Source organism: Dromaius novaehollandiae, chromosome 3 (assembly GCF_036370855.1).
Source record: "Dromaius novaehollandiae isolate bDroNov1 chromosome 3, bDroNov1.hap1, whole genome shotgun sequence".
Lineage (NCBI taxonomy): Eukaryota > Metazoa > Chordata > Aves > Casuariiformes > Dromaiidae > Dromaius > Dromaius novaehollandiae.
In genome coordinates, this window is record NC_088100.1 from 109938235 (window position 1) to 109959350 (window position 21116).

The 21116-nt window shown below is 35.4% G+C and overlaps 1 protein-coding gene across 24 annotated transcripts in view; it reads left to right on the top strand.

Annotated features, from left to right (window-relative positions):
* Positions 1-21116, top strand: part of NRXN1 (neurexin 1) — a 719531-nt gene that overhangs the window by 72000 nt on the left and 626415 nt on the right. For 17 of the 24 annotated variants that reach the window (XM_064509774.1, XM_064509775.1, XM_064509766.1 and 14 more), the window contains exons 3-4: positions 3267-3284; positions 7997-8026. The exons of 5 other annotated variants lie outside the window; for them this stretch is intronic. In XM_064509774.1, the coding sequence (XP_064365844.1) occupies positions 3267-3284; positions 7997-8026 (48 nt within the window). The remainder of the gene's footprint in view (positions 1-3266; positions 3285-7996; positions 8027-21116) is intronic. 2 more of the 24 variants (XM_064509768.1, XM_064509780.1) reach the window with 1 other exon arrangement.

Genomic DNA, 21116 nt, shown 5'->3' on the forward strand with positions numbered 1-21116 from the left:
CCCTTTCAGCCTCTCCTCTCATACGCAGTTTGTGTGTTAGCGAAGATGACTAGGATGAGTCTAAGAGCAGTGCTGCGCAGAAGCACATAACATCTGGGAGATGATACTTTGGGAGATGATACTTTCCACTGAAACCAGTGGAGCTACTCTGTAGACAGTGAGGTCCTCCAGCATGGATGAATGTAAATTCTGACTGTGGGTGGCTAAATCATCATGCCTGACAGGAATATGACATTACAGCTTTACTCTGCTCTACTTGCATAAATTTTACACCAATGTAACTCTAATGACATAAATACAGTTACTCCTGATTTAAACTCCTGGAAAAGGTTTATTCCCCATAAACTGCAAACTTCTGACATTGGTAGTATATATGGCTTTCAAAGAGGTTCCAATTTTTCAATTTTTTTTGAGTGGCTTGAGTAAAATCAAAATAAAAAAAGAACAGAGTTAGAATTTGGGTCTTCCAGCTTACTGGTCTACATCTAGAACAATAGACCATGCTAAGACAATGGGAATAAGGAAAGTCAAAGTGTTGGTCATATGGAAATATAACAAGCATCAAAGAAACATTCTTTAATTATACTATTGAAAGCAAATCTAGCATAAAAATATTGCAACGCACCATCATAGTTTAAAGCAACTTAATTAAACTTTCTTTTGGATTGTGAAACTGCTTAGCTATTAATATGAACAACTTTTAAGTAGATTTAGGATTGCTGAAATTAGACGATACATGTGGAGCAATGAATTTTCATTGCTGTTTACTAGTGTAGAGGGGTTTGGCTGCATATACAGTGCTTTATTCACAGAGCAGTAATTCAACACTTTCCACCCAATTTTCTTTAATTAGAAATGTTTTGACAGTTTAATTTATTATCACTTAGAAAGTTTAATCAATGAAACATTTTGGGGAAGCTCCTCAGTGGATGTAAATCTTTGTGGTGACAGAGCCATGACAGAAAACAAAGTATGCTGAGCCCTGTAACCAGGTGGGCTTGACCACGTAGCGCTGCCCTTGCCTTCAGTTTCTGAACTCTCACATCACGAGCACCAGAAGCGACCTTTTAGCAAGTTTCTTCATTGATTTTAAGTAATCATAAGTTAAGCTAAATATGACTAACAAAAATAATGTTATTGCAATATTGGTATTGCAATGTACCAATATTACAATAATCCATACTATGTAAAGGAGGCTGAAGTTATAATACAATTGAAATAGCCAATGTATTTTTCATTAAGTTTTGAGTTTATTATATTTACAGAAAGGAAATTGCACTTAAAGGAAGAAGGCCTTCCAGAAAAGTTTAGATATTAACTAGCTATTTCTAATAACCCAAACATCACTGTAATTTACCTTGAATATACAGCATAGTATCTGTATCCTGTGGAACTGCATGTTTTTCGTTTTATCAGTGAATCTTATTTGATTTGTTGATCTTCAGGATTTTTTTGCAAGAAGTATACTCCTTTTCGTATTAACTCTTTTTCTTTTCAGCCTCATATTTTCCTATATGCATGAAACATAGTATGTACCCACTGCACTTTCATAAAAGGCTGAAATTACTGGCAGTGAATTCTTAGATGTTCAATTTGAAAGTGTGTATGTGGAAAAGGTGATTTACAATATCTTAAGCTGAATAACTTGTCAGGTCTGTCCTGTGAGAATTACAACTAAGAATGGAGAAACTTAAAGCCCTAAATTCATTGTTCGCTATAGTTATTATTTTTGAAATGGCAAACTCTTCAAATTATTTATCTGAGAACTATCTAATTATGATGAGATTTTTCAGTGGTTTGTGACATTAATTTACAAGACTTATCATTATGAAAACTGAAACATTCTGGCTTAAGAGATATTATTGAGCCCAATTCTGTGCAACTCATTTTATTTGCTCCTGGTTTGCAACAGATCAAAATTAGTTTAAAATCATATTGCTTAGCAGTCACATAAAAGTGTATTTGCATATAAGAAAACTTCATGGCAAATGAGCTGTAATGACAGAATTGGGCTGCAATTTACAGTTCCTTCTCAGACCTCACTCGCCAGCAAGTGTTTGTGGATGCTGCACAAACTGTAGGAAGGGAGATCCTAAGCAGCCAGACTGTTGTATTTTTGCCCTTCCAACCCCACCTGCATTTCTTTATTACTTTTGCACAGTCCATCTCCTTGACTTCCAAGTTGTTTTTCTTTTATTATTTTACCTTTCCCATTTTATCTCCCCTGAGATATCTTTGTACTCTCTCCTGTGCTCTCCTCAGTCAAAATCATGATGGGCAACAGAGACCTACTCCCTCAAAATCACCTGCTCAGGGGAGAAGCTGAGGAATATAGACTCACATGAATTCCAGGACACTGGTCCTGTTTATTAAATTTAAATTCTCTCCTCGTGCTTATTAGCTGAGGCTCAATCTTGAGACCCCTTTCACTGCGTGGGATTTGGGGAAAACGCCTTCTTTCCTGTGCCCCCTACCAATGCTGGGATGGAATAAAGGGCCAAATTATTGCTTGCTGAAAACAGCCTTTACTTAGGCAAAATTCCCTTTGATCTCATTCACGGGCAGAATCTATGTCTGAGATTGCTGTATTTTATGGACTGTACCAGGCAGAGAATCAACTGATTTTTATGATACACAAGTTTCTGATGCTGACAAATGTTGTGGGACTTGATCCCAGTTCATCCCAGTTTAAGTGGCAGTTTTTCCACATTTGATTATGAAATTTGACCCACTGACTAGGATGAGATATTTGCCTCAGTAATGAGTGCAGGATCAGTCATGCTGCCTGTTTTAACATTTTCACAGCATGTTCTAGAGCTTAAGTTATCTGGTTCAAACTGCTTAAAATTGGTTACTTCATACAGGTCATTAAGGAAAATTCAGAATGGTAAAGTGGAAGAAAATGAACTTAGAATTCCTATCACAAATGACCATGTTTTTTAAATATTTAGTTATAAAAGTCTTATGAGAAGACCTTCTGCCTAATGAATGCTAATAACTGATCTTACAAAGAACTGCAGCAAATCCCGTACAATTTTTGCACTTTGGAAACAATATTGTTTTGTTTCATATCACGTAAATTTTGTTAACTAGAGGAAACACTGCTTCCCTGGTGCTTTTGTTTTCCCCTCTGGATTGTAGCAATGGAGCACTTGCATGTTGTGTTTGATGCCTTGCATGATGAAGACATGCAATGGCAAGTTCCAGTCTGCATGCTGCTTAATGAATGTTTTCCTTTTCTCTCCTTCCCTGTTATGTGCTTACAGAAGACAACTATGTGGAAGGTGGGTGCTTTCTACCTTATTTTCCTAAGCTCTTGTTTTTCCCTTCTGTTTAGTGTTTTTTTCCCTTCTGCTTAGTGTTATAAAGGTACGCATATCATTCAGTACGGTAAGTTGCATTTTTTTTACCCATAAAAGTTTACAAGTTTATTAAATCAGCGTGATTTTTTTTTCATACAGAACAGAAGCAAAGGCCGATTTTGATCGTGGCCATACTGGCGTAAGCTGAGACTATCTTCATTGAAGCAATGCAATTTATACTCCTATAGCTAACATCACTCCTCAAAATCATCCCGGAGATTTGCAGAAGGACAGATATCTTCTCATGTTCTGTATGAAAAACACTCAAGAAAATGTTTATTTCATCAGTGTGGAGCATAATTTCTCCTCATAAGAATGTAATGCATGTTAAATACCTATATTTTAATATCTTAGGGAAATCTTCTCTCTTTAATACTACAAATCTTGCTTACTGTATTATCCTTTTCAACGTAAAGGTTTGGGAAAAAAATTTATTTGTCAAACTTTTCAACATAATGCATTCTGCCTTTTCAACATTAGAAAAGAAGGGGCATATGATTTTAATAATAATGTTGGAATGTAATTAAGTCCATTTAAAGAAAGTAAGGCACAGGGCAGTGGAAACTAAAGCACAATGCCATCTAGCCTGAATATTGGTAAGTATGTCCATGAGCTGGTAAAATGTGTTTGTGTGCATATATATGACAGTTGTGAAAGTATAAAGTATTGTTCATAGATCACTTGTTGCAGGGAATCAATAGTGTCTTTTTGTTTATAAGCCAAAAGGTGCAGGTGCTTTTTTACGTATGTGTGCCTTTAAAATTCTCTCTGGGCTGAATCTTTCCGTACTGGATGAACCACTGCCTATTTCAAGAATGACTCTATTTAAACTGCAGATATTACGTTCATTTCATTTTTTGAAATACTTTTTAAACTACTTTTGAATCAAGGACTTCCTGAGCTACCTCATAGGCAAAGTGGCCGCCCTGGCATGGATGTGGCACTGGGGTCCTGCCGCGAGCCCTGTGGGGCCTGACCTCATCCAGGATGCAAGTCATGGTGGGCCACTGCCTGCTCAGCTGCAGGTTTCTTAAAAATCCTGGAAGCATTGGTACTACGTCTCTATGCCACCACGGTCAAGGGCAGAGAGAGGTGCTCAGATTTATCACCTACGTGATGCAGGGAATTTTGTAAAAGCATATGATACCAGTAAAAGAGACAAAATTTAAACAAATCCCATGCTTTAATTGCGTGCACTCTTACCTGGCATATGTATCGACACAATTTCCCTTCTATTGCAAAGTAAAAATGTGTTCAACAACACTGGCATAAGAATTCCAACCGAAAAATTTGAAAGCCTGGAAATGAGTATCTACTATTATGTTTGATCTGTGCATAAAACTCTTACTGATGTCAGTATGAGATTCAAATGTGAATTAGGATCCATATAACTATAAAGCAAGATACAGTTTCATTTCACGTTATTTATTTACACACAGTAGTACAAGGCCTGAAAAACAGTTAATCCAGATTTTACCTTAACCTAGTTCTTAAAGCTGAAACCTTAAGTTTATTCCAACGTAGGATTGGATGTTTGTACACCAAGTAAATTTGTTGTGCATAAAAGCAAAAAAATGTATATTCCAAACAGAATTTGGAAACTGAGTTATGATTTTTCATCTTTGATTTCTGTGATATCTGAACACCTCTCTAAGTTAGGTTACAGAAGAAAACAGAAGGATTTAGTATTCACAGAGTTTAAATTGCATATATTGCTGGTATGAAAAGGCTACATTTTATTCATTTGGTTAAAACTGTGGTAGGGTTGAACATGTTCACCACAGGTTTACCATGTTTTAAATTTTTTTTGGCCTGTGCTCTGCATGGATCTTACACAACAAATTATGAAACTATTCTGTCTATCATATCCACTTCCCCGTCCCATTCTCTGCCCCTTAACTTTGTCCTTTTAATGCTAAGTTTATATAGAGCTGGTATGATCACACATGCATACAAGAGGTATTACTACTAAATCTTTAATTCCTAATTCACAAAGAAAAGGCCTCTATCATTTTGCTTATAAATTAATGGTGCACAAATGACTATTTTTAACGTACGGCATGCCTACACATGGCTATCTATTTAAAGCTGGAATTTTCTATGAGTATTTATTGTGGTATTCTCTATAATGAGCAGACTGTCATTTTGAAACTCTAACAGTGATTACTATCATGGTAGATTTATGTGCATCATTTTAACCACTTTGCGGATTGTACAGGTTCAGTAGTAGTAATGCTTGGCTCTTCCATAGCTTTCATACATAGATTGCAAAAAGATAAAATAAGGTAAGTATCATCATGCTTGTTTAAAAATACGTATACGTAACATTACTGCTTCGCAAATAAAGTAATACAGAGAATCAAAGAAAATACCGTGTCTTGAGGACAAGTATAGTAGCAAATTTTTAAATTGATAGATGTTTGGTTTGAGCAGTATGTTCTTTTTACATTTACTCAACTTCCTTTTTTAGTTGAACAATACTATAAGTGACTCTTAAAATTCAAGTGCTTTCTGTGATGTTTTCAAGAGGCTCTTCTGCCATTTATGATTTTCCAAATTATATAAGAATCATGTATTTATGACTGGCCAATCTCACATATCATTTAAGCAAAAATAGAAGCTATCAGGGCAGCGGTAATGTCCTGAAGCTAGGCTTTCTTGTTTAGGTCCTTAGCTATAGAGGTTGTATTTAAGTGCAAGTTAGTAAGAGATTATCTTCTTTATTTTCCACTAGGAGACATGACAGAGCTTTTCTCTGCATCTTGTAAGAGCAGTCAGAGCTCACATAAATAGTGGTAGCTGCTAAAAAGCCATAATTATATTAAAGAAAGCAGTGTTATAACCTTTGACCCATTTTGTTTTCTCCTCTATTGAATACAGTTAAGGCCATTTCAAAAGTCTGAGATTTCCTATTCTAGTTGCCAACACAGTGCAAAAGAAAAATTTAAATGATCAGGTAAAGAGACTAGTATTTCCAGGCCATGCAGCAAGAGATTCAAGCAGTGGAGTTCGGCATTAGAAGATCAGAGTTTGACTGCAGGACTTTATGCTTCAGTGAGTTTCAGTTGCAGCATCGCTGGTGCAGCAAGAAGACATGTGAACCAATTTCTGCTCTTTTTCAACAGCCGTTAACTGCAGCACAACTGTGTGGTGTTTCCCCAGTAATGTTTAGGCAGGCAGCTCTTCAGGATCATACTCTGCTTTCCTTTACATTGGTGTGAGTCCCAGGTAGCTGCACCAGCTGAAGTGCACTTTATCTGAAAACAGAAGCTATTGTGCCAGAGATGGGGCACATCAGGTCTTTTAGTTTAACAACAGATCTAAAAAGGGTGACATTAAAAGCACTAATTCAAGAAACCCATTGTTAGTCTACTTGAAACATCACTTGAGATTTTGAACTGATATGACATGAATCCTTTAAGACCGACTGCAGTCAGGAATATCTTCTTTGAACTCTCCCAAGTACTCTGAGTCATTTGTGCACCTAATTTTCTTTGTGAATTAGAAAATGCAGGAACTCTCTAGGAAGTCTGCTTTCCAATAAAGAACAGGATATTTTATTGCACACCTTCTTTGTGTGAATTAACTTTAATAAACCGCAAATGAGATATTAAAGTATCATTTTCTGTAGTTGTTGGAGAAGAGGAGCACATGTTTACAAAATGAATAATTGATAACTTCGAAAGTGGGTCCTACAAACAGCTAAATTCAACAGCAATAAGTCTGTTTTTTAAACACGATGTAAAATGTGAAAAAGCTTCAGTTCTAGAAAGATGTTCCCCCTGCATAAAATTATCCTCAGGGAGAATGTAAGTGTCTTTTTGTTATCATGCATTAAAAAGTTGAATATTTTTGGTTGAGGATTAATGAAATTTGGCCCTGATTGAGTAAATATCATTATGGACATCTGTTGTGAAATGTCACTATAGGTATAGTCTATACTGGTATGATTGCATTTGATATCAAAATGCACATGTAAAGCAAAATATTTTTCTCACAGATCGATGAAGTAGCCTCAGAAGCTGTCACTTAAATTTTCTTTATTGCTATTTATTTTATATTGCATATGTAATAATTTGCCTTCTCTGGAACAAATTCATTCTGTTCTCATGTGTTTCACACAAATAAGGAGACATCCCTTGCATTATCATTTCAATGTGACAAATAAATTTTATTTAATTATCTGAAATGCTCATTTTTTATGAGGGGAAAAAGATCAGACCCAGCCCATTTTTCAGGTTTACACTTCTCCAGGTTTTTAATGTCATTTAACAACTACAGGACAGGAAGTCCTCCCAGCAAAGTGTTCAAAGCAATATAATCAAAATACAATAAAGACAGATGGAATATTAAAGGAATTGGTTGGACTTGAAAGCATTTTATTGTTTTCTGTCATTCCAACTATTACACAGAATAAATACACAATAAAACACCCAGTGTTTGAATTGCAGTTCTATTACTCGTAGCCCAAAGCATTCCAACCAGTGGTTGAAAAATGCTCTTTGATTTCTCTCTGTGATACAGACATCTCATAGGAAACAGATGCCTGTCACAATACATTTTTGTCACTGTGACACCACCACCTTCCTGTGCTCCCTTGTTCATTGCTGACTGTGCTCTTGTTTCCCTTCAAGGTCTGGCGCACCTGATGATGGGCGACCAAGGTATGGGCTCTGTTCCTTTTCCACTCTGCTTTCATTGTTTCTTCTTGTTCTGTAGCTGCTTTGAATCCATCACTGCAAATGATGGGCAAATGCTTGGAAGCTGTCTTTGGCTGCAAATAAACACACAGTTTTACTCACATCTTTCTTATTTCATTATATATATTTTTGTTTGTTCCTTAAGCTTGTCCCCTTCCTGCCTCCTCAACTTCCCCTCTTGCAATATAATAACTGAAAAGAGGTGAGAAAAATGAAAAGGTGATTAAGAAAATTTTACGTATTTATCAGAAAATACAATTATGGGTGGATGTGTAAAAGACAAACGAAGCACAAGAGCACTCTTCAGATAGTTTGTCAAAGAAGATACTCAGCTTGTCCCATTGTACACAGTGAAGAGTCCATTTACATTAATGCATGGCTGATTGGAAACTTGCAGAAAGCACCTGCTCCTGGCTTCTGGAATGCTGAGAATACAATTTTGCAACCTAATGAAATCAGTGATTTTTATTCTCTTAGCCCATTGTTCATGTTACTTTTTGTGTCACTCTTTCTTATCTAAGCATGGGTTACTTCTGTGTTTCTGTGCATGTACATGGAAAAAAATGAACTAAATCCCCAGTATGACACTGATTGCATCTCCATTTGTCTCCAGACACGTAACCTTATACTTTGTCTCTTTTCATGTTCAGATATTATTGCATTTACATATACTCATGACTCTTACTGTTGTTTCTCTCCTCTTCTTTATTCTCTTTTTGTCTGGAAATGCTTTCTTCATGGAACCATTTCACCAAATCCATAGGTAAAAGTAAAGGTATTACATGATTTTCTTTATTTTGAAATGCCATCAATATACTTTAATGTATGTCTAAGTGATGCAAATAAATGTAAAGTTTTTTTGCACTGATAATATGAGGTAGGTATATTTTTAAAGTAAATATTTCATGGATATCAAGGTAAGGAAAACTATCCTAAAATACAGGTTGACCTTTTTTAAAGTCTGTCTCCTGTTTTTGTGAAAGATGTAAAGTTTGGTACATGGCAGTGATAAAGGAGGCTACAGTTGTAGAAAGCATTCAGGATGAAATAACAGCCACATTTTGAGGTATGCACTTTTCTGCTCTCAAAGAATTGTAGTCTAAACCATCAGGCACAGAAATACGCATGATGTTGCTCAACAGCGACTCTGTGGAGATAATCTGTCCAGGGCCAGTCCAGAGCTTGATGTAAGTTTTAAATCTGAATAGCACTGACTTCAGGAAGTCTCTGCTTTCAGCTGATCACATTTGCCCTAAGATTTTCCTTGTAAATTAGTCACTTGGATTATATCTGAGACAAGAATTAGACACAGGAACAAGGAAGAATGAACATCAAAGAGAAGTGTGGGATTTATTTCAGAATTTTTAACTTTTTTTTGTTTCTTTATGTGAAGAATACCAGCTATGTTTACTTTTTTACTCCATTTGGTAAGTCTGGAGAAAACACATGCATTAGGGATAAGACTTTTCCTGTTCAAATAAAAGACAGATTTTGCTATGAGCATACTTGTTCAGATTCCATATATGTGCATTTTTAATATAAGAAGTCTGTCATTAAATCTGTGTTATACAAGATAGTAATACAGTTCTGTTTATCCTAAGCATTTGTCAGGGTGTGTCTACTCTTGGTATTGATCAGAAAGCCAATCTATATGGTAGTACTCTACTAACTAGATAACTGGAAACAAACTTCTCATGTTCCTTGGCATCTTGGCTGCTTTAGCACTTCAGAACCTCGAAAGTGCATGTGATTCACCTCTAAAATTACAATCCTGCAGTGTCTCCTTCCTCTTCATGTCAGACATTCTGGAGAGACTGTGTAGCTGGTTATGCCTGGGATAATATTTAAAGGGGTTTGGGAGTTCTGGAGCTGTAAATTTCCTTGTTTAGGAAAAGTTTTAAGTGAGTAGAATTAAAAAAAAAGGTCTAATTATGTGTTTCATAGGACTGTTTTATCTGTTGGTTGGTTGGTCTTTGTTGTCTTTTTCATAACAATACCTTGTAACTCTGACTTTCCTTACTCAGATGGTAGATGTCTTGGGTGGAGTCACCTTAAAATGATATTTTATAGTAATTGAACATCTACATCATTTTTTACTATTCTTAAGGAAAAGCTTTTCTAGGCGCTTCTATACACAGGATGTGTTATGTAATCTATACAGCCCTGAAGATTTTTTGTATGAAAGGATACACGTATGAAAACATGTGAATATTATGAATGTATATTAAAACTTGTAGTTGATAGGCAAAGTAGATTTTAGGAAAACAAAAAACTTGCAATTCATGTGCTATGGTTAGACATTTATATTTTAAAAGATTTTGCAAATATATTCACAAAAAAATGACCTTGGATATACTAGCTACCTTTAATGTTTAATGATGTGCATTATGATAACTACAACACGAGCGACCAGTCACCTAAGTCTATAATTATTCATTTGACTACATTCTTCTTTTCACATTTTAATCTTTTATTATATTTACCTTGTTCATATGAGAATTACTGAGTATATTGCTATGTTTTGATAATCACAACAATATTTTTCCTGCACATATAAAGGTGTATGTGTGTTCAAATGGATGGAAAGGATTTAGATGTGTACAAACATCGGTTGCCTATAATAAAGCTGTCCCTCCATATTGGACCTAATGGACGATATCCTCAACCAGGGCAAAAACGGCATCATTTTATTGACTATGTTGAAGCTACAGTAATTCCCACTATTGAAACATGTGACTTTGAAACAGCTGTGATAACACACATTCATAATACCTGATGGAAATGAAAGAAGGGACAAAAGAAAGCTCAGTGTTGTATTCATTTGCAACTATTTCAATCTTTGAATATAATTTCAATTACTTTAGTGGTAGTTAAGGTCAATGACAAAAATGATTGCAGGATTCTGTGTGATTACATCATGAATTATCTAATCTTCAATTGGAAACATAAGCAATAGCTTTAAGAAGCTATACTAAGTGATTTGCTCTGAGGTGTATACAGGACTGAAGTACTGCCCACTTCTTTCATTGAGTGTAGGTATTCTTTGGGATACAGGAAAAGAAAAAAAAAATCAAAGTACCTTCAGAATTAAACACCTCAAAGACAGGAGGGTGACAGGGCAGGGACTTGGTGTTGATAGAGAAAGGAGAGGTTAAGTAGCCTTTCCAAACTGGCAAGCAATAATTCAGTACAATCTCACTGGATGCACCTGCCATTTTATAATTTAGTTGCAAATGTAGCTTGGGATACTGTGGATGAATTCCCAAGAGAGTTTTTTTCATATTGAAGTATTATCAATATTAGTGAAGTAATTATGTAATCATAATCATTTCCACCTATGGGCCTTCCCTCATCAAACGTTTAAGACCTCTCAGATCACAGAATCACAAAGTAGTTGGGAGTGGAAGGAACTTCTGGAGATCATCTGGTCCAACCCCCATGTTCAGGCAGCGTCACCTAGGTCACCAGGGTCCAGCAGGTTGCCCGGGACCATGTCCAGTTGACGTTTGAATATCCCCAAGAATAGAGACTCCACAGCCTTTCTAGGCAACCTGTTCCAGTGTTCATTTGTTTTGTGATGAATACCAATATAACTGAGATGACATGGCAACTAACGTAAAATAGTCCATTTCTTCATTTTTCCCCTAAACATTCCTCTCCTTCTTTTCATTTTCTTCTGATGAGCAATGGAAGGGGCTTGTAATTCAGTTACTACAGTAAAAAATGGCACCTATGACTTCCTTTTTATACTGCAGTTCTCTTAACCTTATGGATATTTTTACCTATAGCTTGCTTCTATCTAAATATCCTACTGTTGGCTATCTTATTCATGCTACACCTAACCAGTATGTTCATAGTCCTGTTCTATTGCTTTAGAGATTAAATATAGCTTTGAATTGTGTGTTAGTCATTCAAGTCCATAAGAAACTGTTAAATGATATCTAGCTGAGCAATAAATGTTTCTACCAAAAGACGGATAGTACAGCTGCAATTTATTATAGTAGATTACAGTGTTTTGATGTGTTGGTATTTGGCATTTTGCATATAAGTGCTAAAGAAAGGCTTCAGAATGTCAATATTTGTGTCAACTTCCTGGCCAATGGAGGGCGAATTTTGCTTTGTAGAGACTGTTGTACAGTAGCTGTAAAACCAAAGCAATTCCATTGGCTCTTTATAAGAGCAGAATTTGGTTGATTATCAATCACATAATTCAGTTGAAAGCTTGAACAATAAGGCAGTGGAAAATTAAAATAATTTTAATAAATCCTTAAACAATCATGAGTATTAAAATGGCAAGGCATAGCTAAGTGATTATTACGGCTCATGGTGTAGTGCTTTTTTTCATGTAATATAAATAGCACCTTGCACCAATAACTCCCTCTCACACGAAATTATATGAAATTTTGTCATTAACTTCAATACAACCACAAGCTGGCCTTATTGTGATGCCTTTAATTTTTGTTCTGTTTTCAAAGAACTAAAATAGCTTTGGCCTCTTACACTCACTGAACTTCCTGGGATTTTTTAGAAGCCTATCTCAATCTCTTTTTGCGTGTAATGCTCCACAGGGGGTCTCAAAGCCATGCATCTCTCTGGTCTCCAGCCATCCTTGGCCTGAGCTATCCACAGTCCAGAAGTCATGTAAATGCATTGGCACAGCACTGAGTTCTGGCAGTGCTGCTTATTTTTGGCTCAGCGCCATGTTAACACGGCCTCAGTTACATGACTTCTCAGCTGCAGCTGGCTTTTGCCTGGCTAGCAAGAAACATAGACTGAGTGCTTTCTTGACCCTCTGTGCTTGTTCACATAGTTATATATTCCAGGTGATGGCAATTTATTTGCAAGGCTCACTTCTGGAACTGAATGAACAGAGTTAACTTAGGAGTTTCATACAAAATGAGGTTGCCAGGCTTGGGTAACTGAAATTATTTGTAAGCGATGTTATAGCAGAACCATGAATAACCTGCGTTCCCCAGCTCAATCTCGTAGTTGCTTCTACTGACGAAAAAGAACAAATCAGTAAGGTTTAAAAATTTATCCTTGAATCTACTTAAATATCTATTGGGGCCCAAGCATTCTGACAGTATTGTATCATTTACAAGATGATCAGCACAAGACTTTTAAGAATACTCTATGTTAAACTTACCTGAAAAAATCTTAATGAGAATTAGCTTTTTAAATAAATTGAGGAACTTTTAAAGGTAAAGTTCTTCAAAATGTTTCAAAACCAGTAAATACATGTCATATCTATTCTATAGTGACAAAGTTCTTAGAGATATTCGTAATTACAGTTAAATAGTGGCTGGTGTTCACAAAAGATAATTGTGTGTTTAACTCAGGCACTTATGCATATACATGTATGTTCCAAAACATATTTATCCTCCTATCTTTAGATTTTATGGCTATTCTCTTAAAATTTTCTTTCAGTATCAGAGTGAGATATACTTTAAATGTTGTAATCAGAAGGGTAAAATATTTATGTATTTAAAAATCACGTTGCATTAAAACAAATATTTTACTTGCACTTTAGTGGGTGATATCTAGCAAGCCTACATTATGGCATTTGGAGCTCCAAATTCATCTCTGTGTTGAAATGTGATCAATTAATGTTCCCTAAGGAGAAAAATGCAGCAGAAAATGACCACTGAAGGAGGTTCTCTCTAGAGTACATGGCTCAGAAGAAATCAATCAACTTCAGGACCAGACATGCAAATTCTGTCTTGGGACACAAATGCCCAAACTTATATCTGAGCTAGCTGAGTCATGATCAGCAGTATGAAGATAAATTTTAAGGACCTGCTGTAAATAACAAAAAAAGCTATATGAAAAAAGCTATATGAAAAGGGGGGAACACGTTTATTTTTTAAAATGTTATTTTTCTGGAATAAGTCAGCATATGATAATGTGCAAGTCATGCCATGAGTTCTAGCACCTTTTCATCACCAAAATAAAATGTTTATCATATTCTAAATCATTCTAATATCATGCAAAAACATCCTTTTTATATGTGTGTTCATGTAAGAACACCCATGCGTGCATGCACGCACACACGTATACACATATATATGTATATCCTAGGACTCCTGTGGGTTCATTCTTGAAAAGCAGGGAAAATAAAGGTCTGAAAGGGCTTTTATGATAAAAATTGTTTTATTTGTGACAGTGTAGATTTTTGCTGGGTCTAGAAAGCGTTCTAGTGTAAGATATAAATACATATTCCAGATTTGGGCTTCCTCAACACACTAAGCTCTAGCTATGAACAAACATTTTACCAGGGGAGGAGTACACTAGTGAACGCATGTTTCAAAAAAATATAAAATCTCTTTCAAGAAGAAGGCTATATATTGCAGGCCAAAAAGTAGGAAGGGACTTACTGAGGATGGGAAAGAAAACTTGTCACTGTGAAGAGGTAAAAAATCTGTCTGAGCAGGTAAGCAATGAAGAAATAAGAAAACTAGGCATGTCTTGTTTAAAGCAGCAAAGCCATATGGTTTTTAAATTATTAGACTTTTTTGTATTACGTTAGCAAGTAAGAATTAAAAGCTGCAGCAATCTGTATCTTTTCCATACAGATAAAATCTGTATGAATTTCATAAAAAATTCATATGCATTTCCACTGAAATAGAAATGTCACACAGACATGTTCCTTAGTATTCTGTAGAATATCCTGGAACATTCTGTACCAGGCTCCTTTACTCCTTCTTTAATATCTGATGACATTACTGAGCCAAACACTAATTAGTGACATTAATGATTACAGCTTCAGTCTAGTGTTGCACTACAGCTAAGATTTTCCTCAGAATAAATTCAGTCCTTAAAGTCTATAGGAGCAGCTAAACAAATTAAGCCAGACTCTGATCTGTATTATTTCAGTGAAAACCAAAAATAATCAGAGATTATTTTGCATCTCACTTACAGCAGAAATCTCAACTAATTAATGAAATCAGAATCACACTCAGTAAAGTGTCACCAGTTAAGTGTAAAGAGGCCTAAGACCTCAGGATTTTAATACAGGAGAAATCGCTAAGATTTGACCAAACTTTAATGGAAAACTTTAACATAATTTCAAAAGAAACTAAATTTAATGAAAGTGAAAAACTCTTAAGAAAACCACCCTAAAATTATAATGATACAATTGAGAATGTGGGCTATGGTCTCAAAACACATATCATAATAATACCTTTCCACTGCAAAAGAGCTGGAAAAGATACTTACATAGTCTGGAGAGAGTCACCTCTTCTTATAGAAGTTAGAACTTTGCATACCAGATTTTTAACCTGCTCTGCAATTCTACAATCATTTTATATGACTGTAATAATAGGCCAGGCTACCTGGAAACAAAAATTTGAGTTATCCAGTATCCTTTAAAATCTTTTAATTAACCGGTATAATTTGCACTGATAGTAATAATAGGTGTCTATCCTGCTATTCAAACCTTCTATAACCCTGTCATTCTTAATTGCTTTAGAGTAGCTTTCTATCTCCACTTTGGGGACCAGCTATAGTAATTAAGTATCCACAGAACAGTGAAATTGTGCAAAAGTTGGGAAATTCAGGAGCATGAAGAAAACTTTCATAGTAACTGAGCCTGGGCTATGGACCATGGACTGCTATGAAATTGCAGCTTCACCATCCCTTTAATGTTTTTCATACATACTGACCTGTTATCTCAGTATCTTTTTTTCATGCTTGTGAGGGAAGGAAAGCAATTGAATCTTTCTATTGAATCCATTTACTCTAATGAAGGAAGTAATTTTGCTCCCACTTATGTCAGCTATGTTTGGTTTCTTTGCTGTTGACACCTACTTATGCTCGTTTTCTAATTAACACACACCTGCCATTTAATTTAAAGCACTGCTTTTGTAATTTAAGGAAGTGATTGAGAGATTCTGGTAGATCTTGTCTCCTGCTTAAAGTAGACCTTTGTTCCAAACAAGAAACATCTGGACTGATGTTCTGGCACCTTCTCTAAAACATGCTCTTGCTGTTTAGAAGGCATCTTGAGTAATTTGAGGCTACCAGGGCAACCTCCATTTCCCACAACTGGTGGTGTTGGCATCAGAGCAGTGACTAGAGTAGCCTTTATATTGGGGATGGAGAGTAGAGCCTGCTGGGTTTGATCCCTGTTGGCTGTCTTTGAGTATTCTTCAGACAGAGAAGAGACTGCCTAGAGGGCAAAATCTGGCAGTAAGTGGGTGCAAATTTGTATTTTTTTGGGGGGGGGGGGAAGGTTTGTTTGCTTTTTTACTAGGATAGCCCTTTATTAATATGTCTAGCCTGGATTTCATATCAAGAGCTACCATTGTCCTGTTTTCAAAAGGAGTATCCACCTAAAAGGAAAAAGCTAAATATTGTCCTGTGATTATTAATATTCTGCTTCTAAAGCACAACTGGTAGCTGGAAACCCTAGAAGATTGACTCCTGATGGCAAGCTACACTAGTAACTATGTGACCCCCTCCCAATAATAGTAGTACCTTTCTAGAATTAAAAGTTAGAAATAATTTACCTGACTTCCCATGTTGCTGAACCTGAATATCTTTATCAGGAAGTACTTGAGTTATATCACAAAGTGCCCTTTCAGAAAGGGTACCACAGGCATTTTGCTGATAACCTGAGGAACCAGTCCTCTGATGTCTTTGGATAATAGTTCTGTTTAAGACCCTTATCTTATGAGGGCCCACACTCAGTATTTGCGTGAGTCATTTAGGAACCTATGAAAAATTGCCAAACTTTGGTTATGGGCAAACCACTTTTGGAAACTAGTTTTGCAAGTGTGTAGAATACAACTGACAATCCTTGCTAAGATTTTCAGTGAACTTTACTGTTGAACTTATGCAAAACAAATCATAAATTGCATTTAGAGCCAAATGCTGTTTTGACAATTCTTGGTTTTCACTGTGAACAGGTGTGTCATTTAAATTGATATTCACTATTCTTTATATTAAATGGGACTACTAACTAATCATTCTATAGTCTTCAATTTTAGTGGAGTTATGTAGGTGTGATTATACTGATCTATAATACTGATACATATTTATATTGTCAAGATAGTGTGAGAGTTCACAAAATTCCAATTGTATTCAGATTTAAGCTACATAAACCTGAACACTCACAAGACACTGTGGCAGAAGTACTGAACAAGTCATACTGTACCTGCTTCTTAATTCACCTGAATATTTGTGCACTTTCTACATTTTGCAGGTATCTCAAGGTGCTCACATGATTATAAACCTCCAAACGCATGCAAGCCAATACAGTTGTGTCCATTTCACTCATGAAGTGATTTTGGTGTCCTTATCAGACCTCAACACTGTAGTCCTCTGTAATAAACCACTTTCAAATAAGGATCCTGTCCATGATTGTGAAGCTTGGAAGAAAGTTTAGATTTCAGAAAGAATCGCATAAAAGTATCTGAGTGCAGGATTGGAGTGGCAAAGATAAACTTGGAAATCGATCATTTTATTGGATTTTGCCAGGACATATCTCTCTATATAGGGAGTGTATGTACATGTATAGCCATACATGATATATTAGAGGAAAAGGTCCATGGCAAGTCTGTATCCTGAACGCGGACATAAAGCCATCTGGATCCCACTGTTAGCTTACTACTAAGTATCCCTCAGAGCAAAGAAAAGAGCTATTTAGACTACTGAGAATAGGATATATTCTATGTCCTTTTGAGCTTATCAAAAATATCAAGAAGCAGTGAATACATAGAGTAAAACATAGGAAGTCATTCACAATTCTAAAGAACAAGTTTGTCTATAGTTTTTTAATAGTATATACATATTTAACATGTTCTGGATGCAGACACATTCATGCATATGTGCATACATAGATAAACAAAAATGCTCTGAAACCATTCAGTTCAGCTATGCTTCATGAGTCTACATCTCAGAAATAATGCTATCTCAAGTTTTCTATAATGACAAATATGTAATAAAAATGACTGCTATGTCTAAGTCTATAAATCACTTTTATGTTTCATATCTTCTCTTCCAGGAAAAGGAAAATGCATGTATTTAATTTTTATTTATTGTTCTAAAACAGATGAGTGAGTTATATCTTATATTGTCTCTGAAATTGAAAACCTGTTCCTTTAACAGTTCTGTCTAAATTTCTGAGGGTTTTTTTTGAGCTGTTATAAAAGTAATACAAAAGTGTAATTAATATTTTCCTTTTCAGGACACCTGCAAGATCCACCCTATTGTTTTTAGTAAATACATATAATTCTCTCTGACATATCTAGGTCATACTAATTACACACCTTGGGAGGCAAGAATGTGGCTATACTTCTCTACCTAGTTGGTATACCCTGAGACCGAAGTCAGAAGAGCAGGTATCAGAAAGTCTAAAAATACCTTTCTTAGGTTCTTAGTCGCTAAACTACTTAAACAGGAGGTTTCTTATGTACTAGTTGACAGCCTGCAATCTGTATTATGCAGGAAATAATACTAGATAATCAAAAACAACCCTTCTGGCCTTGAAGCCTGTGAATCACACATAATGGAGAAATTACTGTGATAACATGTAAGAAAATTGTCAGCCTTTAAAACCAGCCATCTCAGTTTCATTTTACTAAAGATAATTTTATCATATTTCTTTTGCAGATGGAGTTATGTATCAATGAGTCTTTAAAAAAAACCACATCAATGAGTCTTAAAAAACATTATGGACTAGCCAGAACAAGCATTCACAGCATTCCCTTAAGCCAGAACCTAAAATTAAAACTGAAACATCATTCTTTGTAATCTATTAGAAAAGACCCCAACATGCATGAAAGTGTGGATTCAAAGGAGATCAGTCTTTATCTGGGTTCTGCCTAGGTGTCCCACAAAGAAAAATCCAATGTTTTGCTGTGACTGTTTGTTTTAAATACCTTAATTTTGGAGTATTATAATTAATCTTATTATCAGAAATGTTATGCTGTTCAATGTTTTAATTTTATAGAGACTCTTATAACACGTTTATAACAGGGGTCTTCCAGTTACACATTAAGAAATGAGATTACCATGTTACACAGCGATTGTTGTGTCAGCTAAAACTAGGCAAAACATTTCAGTCAATTATTTGTGCCTCCACATCAGTGCTGTAACTATAAAACTGGAGCTGTTCATTTTTGCTCTCTGATAAAGGGAAAAATGCTTCTACAAACCAGACAAAGTCAACGTGGAATGAATACTGTGATCTAATCCAGAAACCTTTACAAAACAGATGTTTAAGCAGTCTCGTTAAAAAATTAGGCAGAAGAAAGATTCAAACTCCTAACACCCACAGTTTTAATTGAAGGGCTGAACCTAGTGTTCCAATATTTAGTTTCTCTTTGAACCTCTTCAATCAAACATATATTCACTATCAGTTAAACAATACTCTTTAGTTGCACTATGCTCACACAAAAGGAGAGGATGGAATCACACACTGTTGTAGTGGAGGACTTATTATACTACTTCAGAATGATCTTTATTCATGAAAACTTCAAATACAATATTAATTTTCAGTTTTGCTGTAGTTAGGAAAAGATCCTGCTATATGCTTAAATTCAAACATACAAAAGGGAGTTTGTAGTCTCTTCATGAATGTACGAAAATTTGGAATTTTTATGTAATTCAATAAAGTTAGAATACTTCTATTGTTTGGTCATGGATTAAGAAGAAATACATATACATATAGTAAAGAACACTCTAATAGCTGCTCTTTACTAATATTAGGTTTCATGCCTTATAAAGACAGACATTAGGTTATTAATGTCCTGTTTTTGATTGATAATTTATTAATGTAATGTGAAATATATATATAAACAGCTGCATATGTGCCACTACTTTATTTTTGCAATATTTATTTGATTTTTTAAATTATCTTTCTTTGTTTAATGCGCGAACTGATTCATCACTTTCCAAAGCCCCAAAATGTTCTTGATTGCAGAATACATGCTATTATGCTGAGGGACAGAGGGAAACAGAAAACATTTTTAAAAAAGCAGAGAAAGCAGATAAAACATAAACTTTCTATAGCCTGAAGTATGGTCTTCAGTGACTGTTTTGCCCTTAGTCCATCTGGCAGTTTCAACAGATGTTCGAGTATCAGTGAAGTGTGGTCATGATTGTTGATATGCATGGTCATTTTATTCATACTGAAAACAACTTTAGAGTGTGGTTTTGGTTCGGAAGTAAGATTCCTGTGTTTTTAGGAGTTGTGCATGGAGCCCCTCTGACTCCTTCAACGTTTGAGCTTATTGTAGGATTTTTGTCTTTAAGTAGGCAATAAGAAAAACCCAAACACATACTAATGCCAATCAGAATGCTTTGGAAACAGAATTTTATCGGTAGTAACAGAGCAAGCAAGAAAGAATAGAAAGCTGTTGCTGGGTAATTTTCAATGTGTATTGCTACCTAGATTAAAATTTTTTAATATTGTCTACATTCGGTTTTCTTTAGAAGCTACATAGGTTTTGTTTGGGTTGTTTTTTCTTCCGCTTTTTTTTTTTTAATGAAAATGAGTAAGAAACAGGGTTTCTGTGGTCTAAGAATAAAGCCACTGCATGTGTGGAGGCAGATGAAATATGAATTGGATTACAGGTGTACTTAATTATGGTGCACTGAAAAGGCATTTAGTTTTTCATATGGTCAAGGAGATAGTACAAGAAAAAAACCCTTTTCTCAGCCCACATTCACACTAAGTTAAAAAAATGTAGAGAATTAGCAGACTAAAACATCACCAAAACTTTATGCATCATCTCTTGCTCATGTTTTCTGAAGGACAGAGTTTTTTCTAGTATTATGACATTTATCTTTCTTTTGTGAAGCACTTTGTTAATTAAATACCTGCAGCAACTTTAAGGTTCTTTTGCTGTGAAAGCCTGGGGAAGCTTGGCACGAGGTGGCAAGACGAGCCCTGTCTGGGTTGCAGTGTTCCAAACTTTCCCCTGAAAAGCTAATGCATTAAGTAGAAAACTACATAGAGAAAACTTCAGTAGCCTGACATTCAAATCTGTTTCTAGACAGAGTTGAAAACTATCTATCTCTGTGAAGTCTCAATGAAGTCAAAAAGGCTCTG